We start from the raw sequence: 15,952 nt of genomic DNA on the forward strand, positions 1-15,952 counted from the left end.
GGGAACCTGTAAGAAAGGCAAATTCTTGGACTGCATCACAGACCTACTGAATCAGAAACTCTGCAGGTGGGGCCCAGCAAACTGTATGCCCGTGCAGGAATGTGTTTTGCTAATAACTTTATTGAGATATAAATCCCACACCATACAATCCATTCATTTAAAGTGTATAATTCAATGCTTTTTAGTATACCCAGAGTTGTGCAACCATCACTATCAATTTTAGAACTATTTTTCACCCCAAAAGAAGCTCCATACTCTTTAGATACCAACCCCTCATATCCTCATGGCCAATAGCACTAGAACTTTTGCCTGAATAGAGCTTATCTAACACAAGTATTTTCTCCGTAATGCACAGGACAGTCTTCCTGCACTTAGAAACATTAGATAGCACTTCAGCCCCATGCTTAGGGGCCACTTTAAACAACAAAATCACCAATAAAAGGACACTTGCTTGTGGTAGGAGCTGAAACAAGAAGGCAGAGGGTTGCCTTGTTGACCTCAACTAGGAATGTGCCTATCAGGTGACAAATTTTTCACCCCTCTGCACATTTCTGAGAAAGAAGCACTGTAATGATATGGGGGTTACAAATATATTGTAGTGAGCAGGTGAAATCACAAGTACAGATTCCACGAATAATGAGAAATGACTGTTACACGTTTCAAGTTGATTGATACCTTTAATAAAATCATTCATTCATTTATTCATCCGCTCGTTAAACATTTATCAGCAATGATCAGGGGCCAGGGACTAAGCTAGGTCTAGAGGAAACAAAGAGAAGAAAGATACAGTTCTTCAAGAAGCTTAATGTCTAGGGCACGGGGACAAATAAGACTCTTGTAATAGAGTGTGACACTATAATAGCAACAGGCATGGAGTACCGTGCAAGGATAGAAGGTGTGCAGGGTGGCTCTCCGTAGCCAGTCACGCTTGAGCTGAGACTTGGAAGATGTTTGCCAGGCAGGGAAAGGGAAAGAAAGGTAAATTTTGGGCGAAGGGAATGCAGAAAACAAAGTCCTGGAGGTATAAAACGCCAAGAGTTTGTGAATTTTGCTGGATAGTGGTACATTATTTCTCTGTTCATCTCACAGTGCTACCTACAACACTGCTTTCTGGGTTCCTCAAATAATTTAGTTGTGAAGATCTTCAGATGCAATCCCACAAGTGTTTTGCTTCTTTTTTAGAGGTACAATAGATGTTCTTGTATTGTTCTAAAAGTGCTGGGACACACAAAGGGAAAATAAATATCCATTTCTGGGGGTGGCGGTGGGCTAAGCTGTTTTCTTAAAGTAATCTTCTCATAAGAAGTGCTTACTAAAATGTAAAGTAACTAAAAGAAATTTCCAAACAGAATGTATATGTAAGTAATTTCAGTCTATCGTGAAACACCTGCCAGTGTTTGTAAAGGTAGGAAAACTGTGTAAGTCAGAAAAGTTATAATTGTGCTCACCATAGAGTATAACAAAAATGAAAAGATAAATGAAGAAGATATTCAGAGGGTTCATTCAAAGAAGGAATATTCTAATATTTGATATAAGTAATTATATCTTCAAGTTCTGAGATAGTTCTAGGCTTCCAAAGTAGTCCAAAGACCACCACGACACACGTGTGCTTTCCTATTTGACCAGAGAAGGACCTAAACTATGCATATTGCAGAGTGTCATTCCCTTTAAAGTAATAATATATATCCAGAATCAGAGAGGCCTATTAGTTAGAATATTTAGAAATAAAATCTTTGAAAATAAAAGTTACCCAGAGAAATTAATACAACCCTAACATGTTTTCACCATAAATTACACATGAATTAATTTACACCATAAATTAAAAAGTACTCCTGTCAAATGTAGGCTTCATACACAAACTATCAAATCTAATTTAGTACTTCAAAGGAGAGCTAATTTGTTGATGGCTATTTTAGCCATATAAAAGTGGTTGTAAGCTGATCAGATAGTTTACAAAGAATTTTATACTAATTTCCCAAATCTCAATAGAGTAGTAGACAAATATCAGTATATCAGTATATCTCTTCCATGAGAGGTTTCTTTTGTTGACTGAAACGTCTTTTTACTGAAACCTGGAGATATCATTTGAATCAAGGATCTGATCTGGTATTTCAATAAAAGGGACCCTAAATCATTTTAAAACTTCTAGATGTTCATGTCCTTTCAATCTCAGAGATTTGGGGAGCCACAGAAGTTAATGTAAACAGATGCCCACAGCACTGAGTGTGACTATTGTAATCTAGAGGGGTGGGAAAAAAATATCTTTGCAGATCTGATGCTTTAAAAAACCATATCCAGTATCAGTAAGTTTGCACTTCTCATTTATGACCCATGATCCTGAAATCAGCCACAGCACCAATAACAGTTATTCACAGGCGACTCGGGCTTCAATAGAAGTCAGATGAAGATCAGGGGCATCATGAAGAGCGCTGCGCCAGGGAAAACTGCCTGTGACAACGTGAAGGTGATGCCAGCTTCACGACGCGTGGCTACACGGCCTTATTGCATTACATTAAAGCACTACTGTTGCACTCTGCGAGTTGATGGAACAGTCATTTTGCATCGTTTGTGTAACAAAGGCCAATGTACTTGATAGAGTAAGTTTTCATGCAACCGAACTGAACTCTCTAAGTAATAAAATACTGAATTCATTTCTTTCGTGGTTTAACTTTATGGGCTGTTATAACAACTAAAAAATCTGAGTTAAAAATATATGACTTGATATCTCTAGCAAACATTATCAGTTACACTGCTACCATGAAGGGCTTATAATATAACTTAAGGCTTAAATATAATACAGGTTTAAAAAGTAACTTCAAGGTTAAAGTAATCTTTGAAAGAATATTGCCAAGCTGAATTAACTAAAATGCTAAAGATCTGAGTCATTCTCACATAGACATGAACATACATTTTAGGTTGAATATAAAATTACATTTACTCATTAGATAGATGTCTCTCCCTCTCTGCTTCATCTAAGAATTTTTAAATAAATTTAACAAAATGATTTAATTAATTGCATAGAATTATTTAATTTAAATAAGTAACAATTTTAAATAAATCAAATAAACCTAAAATAATTTTAAATAAAATAATAATTTAATAAAATTTAATCTAGAAAAAAATCTACCAAAAAATTCATTGTCCATATTGGCCTGATATTGCACTGGGGAAATGACCCAAGACAGAGGTCATCAACAAGACAGGTGAGGTGAACTCTGATGCAAATTTGACCCAGAACCACAGTTTGCTGTGTTAAGACACCACACCTTGCAAATTCCTGGTCTTCTCTGTTTAACATTCTCCCTCATAATTTGATCCTGACCATCAGACCTATAATTCTACTTGTCTTCGGACATCTGTGTCGCACAGACACTGAAACTTAGCAGGACTAAAGCATAAGTAACAGGAGTTTCCTCGGCTCAGCTCTTCCCCACAGACCCGTTCCTCCTCCTTACATCTCCGTCTCTGGTTAAGGGCCCGTCACTGCTGAGGGTCCGGGCTGCAGACCTCAGAATGATTCTTGCCTGTTTCCTTCCTACATTCTAATGACACACTCTGTGCCCTGTACTTTTCTCTTTCTAAACAACATGCATTTCTCATCTCCACTGCCGGGGGCCTCTGACTCATTTTAGACCCTCCCCTGCAGCTGGTTCTTACCTTTATAAAACAAATCCAATCCTGCAATCAATTCCCCTGCGTTGTCACACCTTTTGCCGTAGTTCTCAAAGTATGCTCACAAGTACTCTTTCTGGTGATCAAGTTAATGTGTAGAACTGAAAAAATCAACCAAGTTTTCCTCCACAAAATTTTCTTAAGCATAAATGCTATCACTTACGATAAATGCTATCACTTATCTGATAGTGAATGCTACCAAGAGTGAAACAAATGAGCATTTAGTAAATGAATATTAATGGCAAAATCAGAAAAACTCCAATGTGTTTATTTTGATAGCTCTTTGTTATGAAAAATATGCATGATTTTTATATTGATTTCTAATTATTTAATTTCCATCAGGAAAATCGCTTCTAGTTTCAGGATGGAATGCAATATTCAGAACCACTGACCTGTAAACAATAACATATATAAATGGAGCCACTTTAAAATGGAGCCAGAGCTGCCATGCCAGATGAACTGTCTTGCAGGTCCTATGCCTCAAATCTTTGGAAAGGTAAAAATAGGACAAAATAACCTTTGGACTGGGCCTAACCAACCCTGTGTCCCAAAGAATTGTTTGCAAAGATAACAAGAAAACAATTATTATGACAACTGGAATGAAAATTAAAAACACTGTTTAAAATTAACATGTTATCTGCACCAATAGAAATGCCTTTCTTCTACTGATGTAATTATTCCCCTTCACTTACTCATCAATACCCACTGCCTTTGTCTCCTAATCAGAACATTATTTGGGCTTTTGCTTGAATTAATGACTCCAGAATAGCTATTCTTATTGATCTCAATAAATGTTTGTTGCCTCTCACTTTGAAAGGTCATTATATTTTTATACTCAACAGTTTACACTCTATTTTCATATACAATATCCTTCAGAATCACTCTACTTTCCCACAGTCCAATCTGCCAGTTAACAAACCCTTATAATAAACCACTTAGCTTTCTTACGTGGCTTATCTTGATCTTTCAAGCCTTTTTGCCTCAGTACGGTTAGTTTATCTGATAGGAATTTTCTTCCTATTTCTCTCACTAATTCCACCTTTTCCTCACTCAAACATCTGCATTCTCCTCCGTGTTTCTACAGCAATTGGTAGTGCACATAGGGATGATTACAATGTTAGCAACAACTTTTGTGTATAAGTGCAATAATTTTTTTAAAATATGTCTTTATTGATTTTAGAGAAAGGAAGGCAGAGGGGGAGAGAGAGAGAGAGAAACATCAATGATGAAAGAGAGTCATTGATCGGCTGTCTCCTACACGCCTCCGACTGGGGATTGAGCCTGAAACCCAGGCATGTTCCCTGACCGGGAATTGAACCTTGATCTCCTGGATCCTAGGTCGATGCTCAACCGCTGAGCCATGCAGGCCCGGCAGTGCACTGATTTTTTATTTATGGGTTTCTGTCACAGTGATTTCAGTTATCTTTCCCTTAGCCTTTTTTCACGCATCTGATTCATTTATTCAACAATTACTTTCTGATCATCTACAACATGCAAGACCCTATTCTGGGAACTGAGGATTCAGAGACCAAAACAAACAGAAATCCCTTCCTTCTTGCAGGGTAGGAGTAAAATATATAGATCCTGACATTTGCTATGGAGGAAAAATCAAAAGAGAACAGAAAAAGGACAGAGCCAATGCTGGAAGGAGAGGCGGAACAATGGTCATAAAAATTGACACCTGAACAGAGACCTGAGGGAAGTGAGAGACTGAGCTATGTGTACCTCTGAGGGGAATGTGTTTTCAGGCATAGGTAGGGCAAGTGCAAATAGGTGATATAAATTTGGGTTACCCCAGAAGACACCGTGGCCTTTGTGGCATGGCCCAGTAATAGTGGCAAAGTCCTGGGCAAGGGCCAAGTAGCAACTGCTTACTGTCTCTGCAGTTTCTGCCTGTTGACCTGGTATTTTGGCAACGTGCTCAGCAGAGACGGTCCAGTTCAGGGGTAACCCAAATTTATATCATCTATTTGCACTTGCCCTACCTATGCCTGAAAACACATTCCCCTCAGATGTACACATAGCTCAGTCTCTCACCTCCCTCAGGTCTCTGTTCAGGTGTCAATTTTTATGACCATGGTTCCGCCTCTCCCATGTCTTATGTACCAAGTTATAGCTGGATTCTTGATAAAAAAACAAAAACAAACCAAGGATACGGGCAGTCCTACTCCTCTGGTTTGGTAGCTTTACAGTGTGATCCAAAATCTCTTCCCTTAAGTTTGTACTGTCTGCCCTTCAATCGGCTCATTAACTCACTCAAGCACCATTGATTCAGATCTCCTTTGTAAGCACTCATACACACAGACACCCACTGCGGAGGTTACACTGAAGCTGTTCTGGGACCCTTTCCAATCAGTTGTTCCACACATGCCCAAATGCATTTAGATTTGTGATTCTACGCAATAATCAGTACCTATTTTTAAATGCTTATTTCCAGTATATACAAGCCATTCATAAACCTCATCACTGATGCAGAGCGTGTCATATTTGATGCAAAGGTCAGCAATTAGTTGGAGTTCCTCTTTGGTGTACACCTGTGCATATTAAAGGAAACAAGAGCAGAGCAATTATTATTCACTGCGTGACAAAAGGATGGATCAGAAGACTGCAGAAACAGATCAAAGACTCACTTACTTTGCCAATGGGGTTATGTGGAGTATTTAGTATAATGGCTTTGGTTTTGGAATTAAATTTACTTGCTAGTTCTTCAGGATCCAATGTCCAGTCAGAACTAGACCATTTTTTCCCATCAACAGGTTTCTAAGCATGAAGAATGAAGATGTGATTTAATTAATTCATGTTTGCTGTCTTACAAATAAATAACCTAATAAAGAAAAAAAGTTAGAGGAAGGAGTGGCAAATCTAACTGAATAAATGACTAACAAAGAAAATAAACAGAAATAACCAAGCTCTAGTCCTGCCTTCAGAGCCCAAGAGGATTCAAGTCTCATGCTTACACCTGTTAAACAGAAAAATGGACTCTGTCCATATTACTAGCTGTTCCAGTGCCCACATCCCCTCAAAGGGACCAGGGGTAACTAGGGTTAACCTGTCTCATACAATAAGACTAGTAGAAGATTCTGTGATCCACCTTAGCGTATTACTTACTTTAAAAAGATTTTTAAAAAGACAATGGTACTATATTATATTCCTAAAGATAATAGTAGAATAAAAAAATCACTGCAATCAGAATTCACCAAGCATTTACTGAGCACCAGCATTGCCCTGCACTGTCAGTCACTGGAGAGCAGTGCTATAAAAGTGAGTCAGAAACAGTCTCTCACCTGGTGGTGCTCAGTCAAAGGGGGAGACGAATGGCCACAAAAGATAATATTGCATACAATGTGGACGCTAATACAACAGAGACACATGGCAAACACACAATAAATTAACAGAAGCTCCCCTCAGCATTAGTTGTTGATTAACTTCAGCCATAGTAGAGATAATATAATCAAAGTAGAAACTTTATCGGTGGCAAAGTAATTGGCATTTTCAAAACTTCTTAAAGCATGTGAATGATACTGGCAAACTTACAGATCTTAAAGAAATAAAAACAGGTGTTGCTCCAGCCATTCGCACCATGGGCTCATAGCAGTCATAGAAAGGTACTATGACTATGACCTGAAATAAAACCAAATAAGAACACAACATATCAATCGTTGATTCATTTAACAAATATTGTGTAACTACTACCTGTGAGGCACTATGCTACATGCTTAGATGCAGCGGTGAAAACAGTGGGCCTTGCCTTCATGGAACATCACAGTGGAAGAGACCTTGGGGATAAACTTGCTGGGAGCCTTCACTGGGGTCACTGACCTCTTAGGGAGATCTACAGGTAGGCTTGAGGTGGGGACCCGGGAATCGCATGCCAAGTTTTATATGTACATAGGTAGATTTTTGAGGGGAAAAGGGCCATAGCTTCCATCACATTCTCAAAGGGATGTTCTGGCCAAAAATGTTAAAAGTTTATTTAAATTTCAAGTTAGAAAATAAAATATCAGATGGCGGCAGAAGCCACTATAAAGAAAGAGAACACTGCAATGGTCTCTGTGGTGGAGTGTTAATTTCTAAGAATTATCTTGAGAGTAAGGATGTTTCCCTTTTCCCAAAAGCATCCTGAAACAAAGAGCGGATGCTATAGTTGTTGTCTGATACCACATTTTCCCTCCAGGTGACCTATATCTGGATTCTTTTTTCCCTAGTCCTTGGCATGTACTCCTGGTCCCTTTGCCCCTGCATGGTCTCTCTCAGTCACTCATGGGCTGGCTTTCAGGTCAGTTGGCCAATCCAGCCAGCCCAGTCAGTATCCCTCCCACAAACTGCCAGCCTGGGTCTAGCATCCTGACTTTTGGCTTTTCTATAAAGAGAGTTTAAACACCTAATTTGTAATCAATATACACATTCAAGTTTTCTTTCTATCTTTTTTAAGCCTAGCAATATTTCACAAAAATTTCATATTATTGTTAATTTTAAACATATATATATATACACACACATATATATATATATATATCTTTATTGATTTCAGAGAGAGGGAGGGGGAGAGAGAGATAGAAACATCAGTGATGAGACAGTCGTCATTGATCGGCTGCCTCCTACACGCCCCCCACTGGGGATCGAGCCTGCAACCTGGGCATGTGCCCTGACCAGGAATCAAACCTTGATCTCCTGGATCCTAGGTCGATGCTCAACTGCTGAGTCATGCCGGCTGGGCTGTTAGTTTTAATATTTATTATTTTAATGGCTATCAAGAGCCTATTGAATTCTAGAATAATTTTCTTATGGTTTGCTTGTATAAATAACAATGCTATGCCCATTTGTTAGTATGTATAGTTTCCCTATTTTTAAATAGTCTGCTGAATAAATTTAGATGATTGCTATCGTTAAAGGGTATAAACATCTTTACGGTACTTTCTATATATAGCCAAGCTGCTTTTGAAAAATCTGGAAAGAACAATTTATAATTTCACAAGTCAGCAGTAAGTTGTCTTGCTTAACTTTCTATTGGTTAAATTAATGGTCCCTAATTACTGTTCCAAATTCACACATTTTACTGTTTGTATTTCCTATGATGTGAAATACCTATTCAAGGCATTTCTCTTTGGGGTAAAAGAAGGCCCTCGCATCCTAAAGCCCCTTTGCTTATACTAGTCATTCAATGCACACTGCATACCTACTATAAAATGTGCTATGTTAGGTGTTAGGCATTAGGTACTGCAGAGGGCAAAGAAATGAACCAGGAACAAGTTTTTAATCAGTCTGTGAAATAATTCTCAGGGGCTAAGATGACCTATCTTTGTAACCCTGGTGAGAAACATAGTGAGAGCTCAAAAAAGGGAACTGCATTGGGAGGCAGGGAGGTAGAACTGAAAGAATGTACTTGACACTCTTCACTGTGACTGCTTCTCATTTACAATGGGAACAATTCCCCTCTCTCTTTGAAGAATATTTATTGAGCACTCACTACTTTAGGTGCTGGTGGACAGCAGTAAACCAGTTCTCCTGGAACTCAGTCTACTGGGGGGGACTTACAATAAACAAGAAAACAAGGAAGTAAATGAAATCATTTCAGATAGTAATCAATGCTATTACAAAGACAATAAAACAGGTCAATGTGACACAAAGTGACATGTGTGGTTTCAAAAGATTAGATGAAGTGATCAGAGAAGAAAGACTAGAGAAAAGAAGGCCAAGGGCTGAGCCATGGGATATTCCAACAGTGCACGGGGAGGGAGGGGGCAGCAAACGATTAACAGCATCAAAGTATAAAGCAAAATTTCAACTATTTTTATAGGATTAAAAGAGATTTTTTTATATCAAAGTATGACTGTCCTTCCTTAACACGTTCCTTTTAGCTTATTTTTTTTGTCTGGCATAATACAGGGAATTTGGGACATAAAACAATATAACTCAAAGTTATAGTGGTATTTTATTTTTAATGAAAAAAAGTACAGATAAAGTGCTATAAGAGTTCAAAGAACAGAATTAACAATATAGGTCATGGTGAGCATTTATCCTTCAGACCCAGCTTAAGCAACGCCTCTCTGGAGCCTTCCAGACCTACATGAGGAGAGTCCACCGCTTCTCCCCTTTGTTTCCACCATGACTTAGACGTGCTCCCCTGTGACAAGCTCACTGCGCTCCTCTTCACTTGTTTACAAGTCTGTCTCCTCTGCTCGACACAGTCCCTTTGATATACTGTGATATAAGTGCAAACGAGATTAATTTTCCCCATCACCGCTAGCCCCTTCCACCTGCCTTTATCTAAATAAGCTTTAAAAATAAGAATAAAGAACGTGCAACGAAATGGATGAATCTCACAGACAAAAATGAAAGAAGCCAGATTCAAGAGAAGACAGAAGACGGGGTATCCCTGGGAGAATATAGGCTAGGAAGGGGCAAAGGGGCGCTGGAAATGTATCTGGTTTGTGGTCACATGGATATATATGCACGCGTGTCCCTGAAAAATAAATACACACTGTAACAGCTGATAGCTCAGCTGATGTTTCTTTTCAGATTTAACCCGCTGAAATGCATTACGGCAGCCAAAGTATGTATACGTATTCTTGGGACGCCCTACATACATGCACATGCACATACGTAAAAATGTATTGACCTGTACATTTAGGGTTTGTGAGCTTTACTGCATATGCATTATATTTCAAAAATAATTAAAAATAAAAAAAGCAGAAAATAAGTAAAACATTCAAAGGCAGGACAAACAATAATGATGAATATAGGTAACGTGATAATGTTAACTGATACTTACTTCATCTCCTTCATCAATTAATCCTTGAATGGCATTAAAAAGAGAGCCATATGCTCCTACTGTCACAAGGATTTCTTTATTTGGATCGATTTTCTTTTGATACAGCTTTTCATATAAGCAGGACAGAGCTTTCACAAGTGATGGATGACCCTGTTGAATAAAAATTTAAAAAAACCTTGAATTATGGGACCTACTTCTTTAAAGGAGTTTGGCTCTAAAGTGTAAAAAAAATTTTTTTTAATATATTTTTATTGATTTCAGAGTGAGGAAGGGAGAAGGAGAGAGAGAGAGAGATAGAACATCAACAATAAGAGAGTCATTGATCGGCAGCCTCCCGCACACTCCCTGCTGGGGATCGAGCCCGCAACCCGGGCGTGTGCCCCAGGGATCGAACCTCGATCTCCTGGATCTTAGGTCGATGCTCAGCTGCTGAGCCACGCTGGTAGGGGTAAAATGTAAAAAATTTTTAAATTTAGGTTTTATAATTATCCAAAAAATTTTGTATTTTTAATCAGCAATTAATGAAAAAGAATTTTTTGCTATGTTCAGGGGTCCCTAGATGAATGCCATGAAGGCTTGCTAATGATTAAAACTTCCTATTAAATTACTGATTTTAGAATACAAAATTTCAAATTATTTGCTTTGAATAAAAATTGACTTCAACATCTAATATATTTTTGACAATACATTTTGATAGTAATTACATCCCATTTAATTATTTTTGACAGTAATTAAATCATATTGAACAGAGTTGGGTATTTTTCCCAGTTAATATCAGCTGAAAACCTACATTAACCATATATCCCTTGATTCTGTTCCAAGTTACAGGAGAGGTTACTCCAACCAATGGACTAAGAAGAGAGGGGGAAAAACAAATTCACCCAAGAAATGCACATTAGTGTTGACAGCAAATGTGGAAGAAGTGGAACATGATTCACACTGATGGCCACGAGAGCAGGAATCTAGGAGACCGACTTGAACATGAGGATCGCGGGGATGGTAAATGCACAAAGTCGGGGGGGGGGGGCTGACGTCTTCATTAGCTCCCCCTCAACCTTCTCTCCTTCTCTTTCGTTTCCCTCCTTTTTCCCCTCCTTGTCTTTTTAGGTATCAAAGTCAGTATTTATTTTTTTTCTATCCAGCATCTACTTTCTCTTTTTGCTTTTGGGGAACCACCCTTGTTTTCTGTCACTTGCGACTGAATGTCCAAGTGCAGGTAACATGTCCTTGTTTGGAAAGCACTTGGGACTGGAGGAATAAAGTAGGTCAGGGTGCAGGAGAAGGGGGACATACTCTAGGTTTGTGAAGTAAAAGGGCCTTATAAGTTGTCCACCCCAGTTCATACAAAGAAAAGGAGGCATATTTTGGTTAAAAATGCATTTACTTTTCTATTCCTTTCAGAATATTGGCTAGTATGTCCCAGACCCTCACTGAGTTAAAATCAATAAAAACAAAGCTATAGCACATTTTTCATATTTTGAAATTAGGACATATTATAATATTAGAGAAATTGGATATAATCAATAATAGAGTAATAGAACATAGGCAGTAAACTAAAAAACGATGGCAAGAAAAAGACCATATAAATTCAAGCTCAAAAAATACACATGAATTGTGGAAAGAGCAAGAGAAGGTTGTCACCACTCCCAGAAATCCAAACTTTTTTTTCAATTTCCTTTCAACACCAGGTCTAACAAATTCTAGCAAAGGGTGATTTGAAAGCAATTATAAACAATAATCATCTTTTCTTAGAATGATAAGGGTCTATGTTTTTAAATATTTTTAATTACAGAAATAATTCATGCTTCATACAATAATTAAATTAGGCAAAGACATGCAAAGAGAAATTATGATTTCTCCTCAACATCACTTCTTCCCTTCCCTGAGGTAACTAATGTCCTCAGCCTGGTGAGAGTGCAATACAATTCCCAGTGCTTATACCAACATTAAAAATGTGCTCATATACACTCACACATATTTATAAAAACTGGATGACATGTAAATGATGGGCCTGGCTCTGTTCTAAAAAAACTTTATTTAGAAAATCAGGTGTGCATCAGATTCAGCCACAGGCCATAGCTTGACAAACTCTGCTATGAACCAATTTAGGGAGAACCGTCATTTTAACAATATTTAGTCTTTTAATCCATGAACATCATATATCACTCCATTTAGTTAGGTATTATTTAACTACTTTCAGGAGTTATTATAGTTCTTAGTATACAGATTTTTACATTTATTTTAAAATTTCAATTCTAAATATTTCATGGTTTTGGATGCTAGCGCATCCAAAATGTATTTAAAACATTTTTACTTTTCAACTGTTCATTTTTAGTATACAGAAATACAATTGATTTTTGTATATTGGCCTGTGTCCTATAACCTTGATCAATTCATTTAGTAGGTTGTGGTAGTTTTTGTTGTTGTTTTTGTAGAATCTTTGGATATCCTGGGCATTTAATCAAAGAAGGATGGGGGTTGAGCTGAGGTAGAGTAGAGGAAAGAAGCTAGTTGGAAACAGAAGATAATTAAGAAGCCAGTCCTCAGGCTGCGTGTGAATGGGAAAGAAATACGTCGCAAGAGAATGTCCTCCCTCCCTTGCTGCCGCAGGACCATTCTCCAGCAACAGCAAAGGAAAGGCCAAGACAGGACTGGGGGGGAGCTGGAAGTAGGGAACAGCTCATCCTAGCAGATGAGGGAAGGGTGGGGCTCCTTGGTTATTAGGTTGGGAGAGTTGATCCCTGAAAGCCAATTACATAGAATTGATAGATGTTCACACACAAGACAAAATAAAACACAAGCTCATGCCCCACGTGGTCTTCCTGTACTTACAAAGCCGCGTGTATACTGATTCATGCTATCAATCGCCGCAATCTTTGATAATTCTTCCTTCACATATGGAGGAGGGGATATATCTGGAAGGCCTTGGCCAAGATTCACAACAGAGGGGTCTGCGGCCAACTTGGTAAATTCAATCCTAAGATGAAAAAAACAAAAACTAATATTAATGAGCACTATAATTACAGAGCTAACTTTTTATACTTCATAAGCTTATAATAAAAGTGAAAAATAAGACCTGCTTCAGATTTATTTAAAAATGAGTTCTCAACAAAAATGTTACCATCTACAAAGTGACTTCACTTAATAAAATGATAGCTGAACAAATAAACTTAAATGTTTCTTACAAATCTCAATTCCATGATGCCCATATTTTAATCATATAGATATTTTTCTCAATCGTACCAGCCCTGCTAGGTTCTCTAATCAACTGCTAGAGACTAGAGCTAATAAGAAAAGTTCATGGATTAGAAGGTAAGTTCCATGAGGGCATCAACCAAATTTGTCTTTTCTCTGCCTATTTCCAGTGCCTAGCATAGGACTTGGCACATTTGGTAAATGAATAAATCAGCGTATGGATCATTAACTTCCTTCCATTTCCATTTAATGGATGAATTAAAATAAGTTGATTTATTTACTGACCATAGATAAGGCTAAAATTTCCCAAGTAAGGATATAAAAATGTGTAGAAAAAAAACTCACCAAATTATTATTGATTCTAAGGTACTCACCACACATTACTATCAAGGCCTTCGATTCGTTTTGCATTTTTAAATTTCAAAGACATTTTCTGAAAGGCATAAATATTAAAAGAATGTTTACATTTCTTTACTCAAAATTAAAGAATGCCAGAAAATCATGGGTAACCCTTTATCCTATTGTCAACCTGGAAAAAACAGCACCATAAATATAAATGCTAGACTCCAATAAAAAACTCCGAAGAGGAATTCATCTCCCACCTTCTGTCCTAAGGAGTGCTTTTTCTTACAAACTTTAGATGTTTATCTTCTCACATAAGAACCAAAATATCATCTTCGCCTAAAATATAAAACAATTTAAAGATCTGAAATGTACTAAAGAGAATAATGATAAAAAATTAGTTTAAAACATATCTTGAGTCCGAAGTCCATTTTAGGGAAGATGTACAAACAGTTTCACAAGTAAGTTTCTCCTATGACTGCAGGAAGCACTCAACAAATGATTTTAAAACGACTTAATAAAGGGTTTCACATCATCATCATAATAATAGCTAATGTAACTGAGTAATGAGTATGTACCAGGCACTGTTCTAAGTATTTTTACATAATTAACTCACGTAAAATTCACAACAACTCTACGTAGTGGTTCTCTTATTAGCCATAATTTACACATGCGGAAAGTGAGGTACAAAGAGGGTAAGACTACATAACTTTACACATCTGTCCAAGTTTATAAAAGCTGGCTACATTTAAACCCAAACATATGCAACTCAGGATTTGAACCCAGGCAGTCTGATTTCAGAACACATACTCAGAACTACTTCCATGTACTGTCTTTTACGTAACAAGACCTTCTAAAAATATTATTTGAATGCTGCTTCTTAAGAAAATTATATGAGAGCCCTGGCCAGTGTGGCTCAGTTGGTTGGAATATTGTACCATGCACCAAAAGGTGGTGGGTTCAATTCCCAGACAGGCCACATACCCAGGTTTCAGGCTCCATCCCCAGTCCGGGTGGGTGCATGCGGGAGGCAACCGATCAATGTTTCTCTCTCCCATTGATGTTTCTTTCTCTCTCTCTGTCAAATCAATAAGAAAAAGTGAGTAAGAAAAAAATTATATTAGACATTAGATTAGTTTTACTTAATATTGAGCAGGCCAGTGGTGTCATAGAAAAATATTCAGGGTTGAAATTATAGTACAGCATACAATTTTTTAGTTCTTCAGATTCTAGAATTAAGTTTATACTATCTCTCAAAAGCATTAAATTAGCTTTGAGTTCATTGTTAACAAGCTGCTGAAAATAAAAAAAATGATTGGCAGCATATTTGCAAAGATTATCCTAATAGCATATTAAAGTAATTTTATTTCAATCTGTGGGGAAGATAATGATAATGGTTATTAAATAGACCATTGTTCTCATTCTATTCCCAATAATGAAGCCAAGAAAAATACCTTTATACTCTCATATTTTTAATCTTTGAAACTCCAGTGAAGTAAATCACATGCAAATTCTCCAGAGGTTCACGTGCCTTCCAGAAGAGCGTTATGATTAAGTACCCAACTGAACACGATGCTATTCCAGAGACTATAATTATAAAACTAAAAAGTCTCAGAATGATAGAAAAAGATAGCTTAACAATTGTCCTTTGCCATCTCGGAAAAAAATGTTTAAAACTTAGTGATACAAACACAGAGTACAGATTCACATATTAAGAAGTGAGCAGTCTGCAGTAGATAACTTGGACACAAAATCCAGTTTTACTTAAACCATTTAGATAAGTGAGAGCAAACGGATTTTCAGATTGAATTTTCTTTAAAATTTGTGGCTAGAACAGCCTCCTCTCACTACTCTCCCTGCCTACTCTCCTTCTCAACTCTGTGCCTCAACCATTCCAATATTTTAAATATTCTATGTTCTCTCTCACTTCTATAGCTCCATAGGTGATCATTCCTCTACCCAAACTGGTCT

General features: G+C 37.4%; 1 protein-coding gene across 6 annotated transcripts in view; it reads right to left on the reverse strand.

Annotated features, from left to right (window-relative positions):
• KYAT3 (kynurenine aminotransferase 3) overlaps nucleotides 1-15,952 on the reverse strand; it is a 46,837-nt gene that overhangs the window by 12,700 nt on the left and 18,185 nt on the right. For all 6 annotated transcript variants that reach the window (XM_081144395.1, XM_081144394.1, XM_081144397.1 and 3 more), the window contains 6 exons: nucleotides 14,014-14,072; nucleotides 13,277-13,421; nucleotides 10,445-10,594; nucleotides 7,207-7,293; nucleotides 6,307-6,432; nucleotides 6,086-6,206 (listed from right to left, as the gene is read on the reverse strand). In XM_081144395.1, coding sequence (XP_081000521.1) covers nucleotides 6,086-6,206; nucleotides 6,307-6,432; nucleotides 7,207-7,293; nucleotides 10,445-10,594; nucleotides 13,277-13,421; nucleotides 14,014-14,072 — 688 coding nt within the window. The remainder of the gene's footprint in view (nucleotides 1-6,085; nucleotides 6,207-6,306; nucleotides 6,433-7,206; nucleotides 7,294-10,444; nucleotides 10,595-13,276; nucleotides 13,422-14,013; nucleotides 14,073-15,952) is intronic.

The sequence above is a fragment of the Miniopterus schreibersii genome, assembly GCF_964146895.1.
Source record: "Miniopterus schreibersii genome assembly, chromosome: 8".
Lineage (NCBI taxonomy): Eukaryota > Metazoa > Chordata > Mammalia > Chiroptera > Miniopteridae > Miniopterus > Miniopterus schreibersii.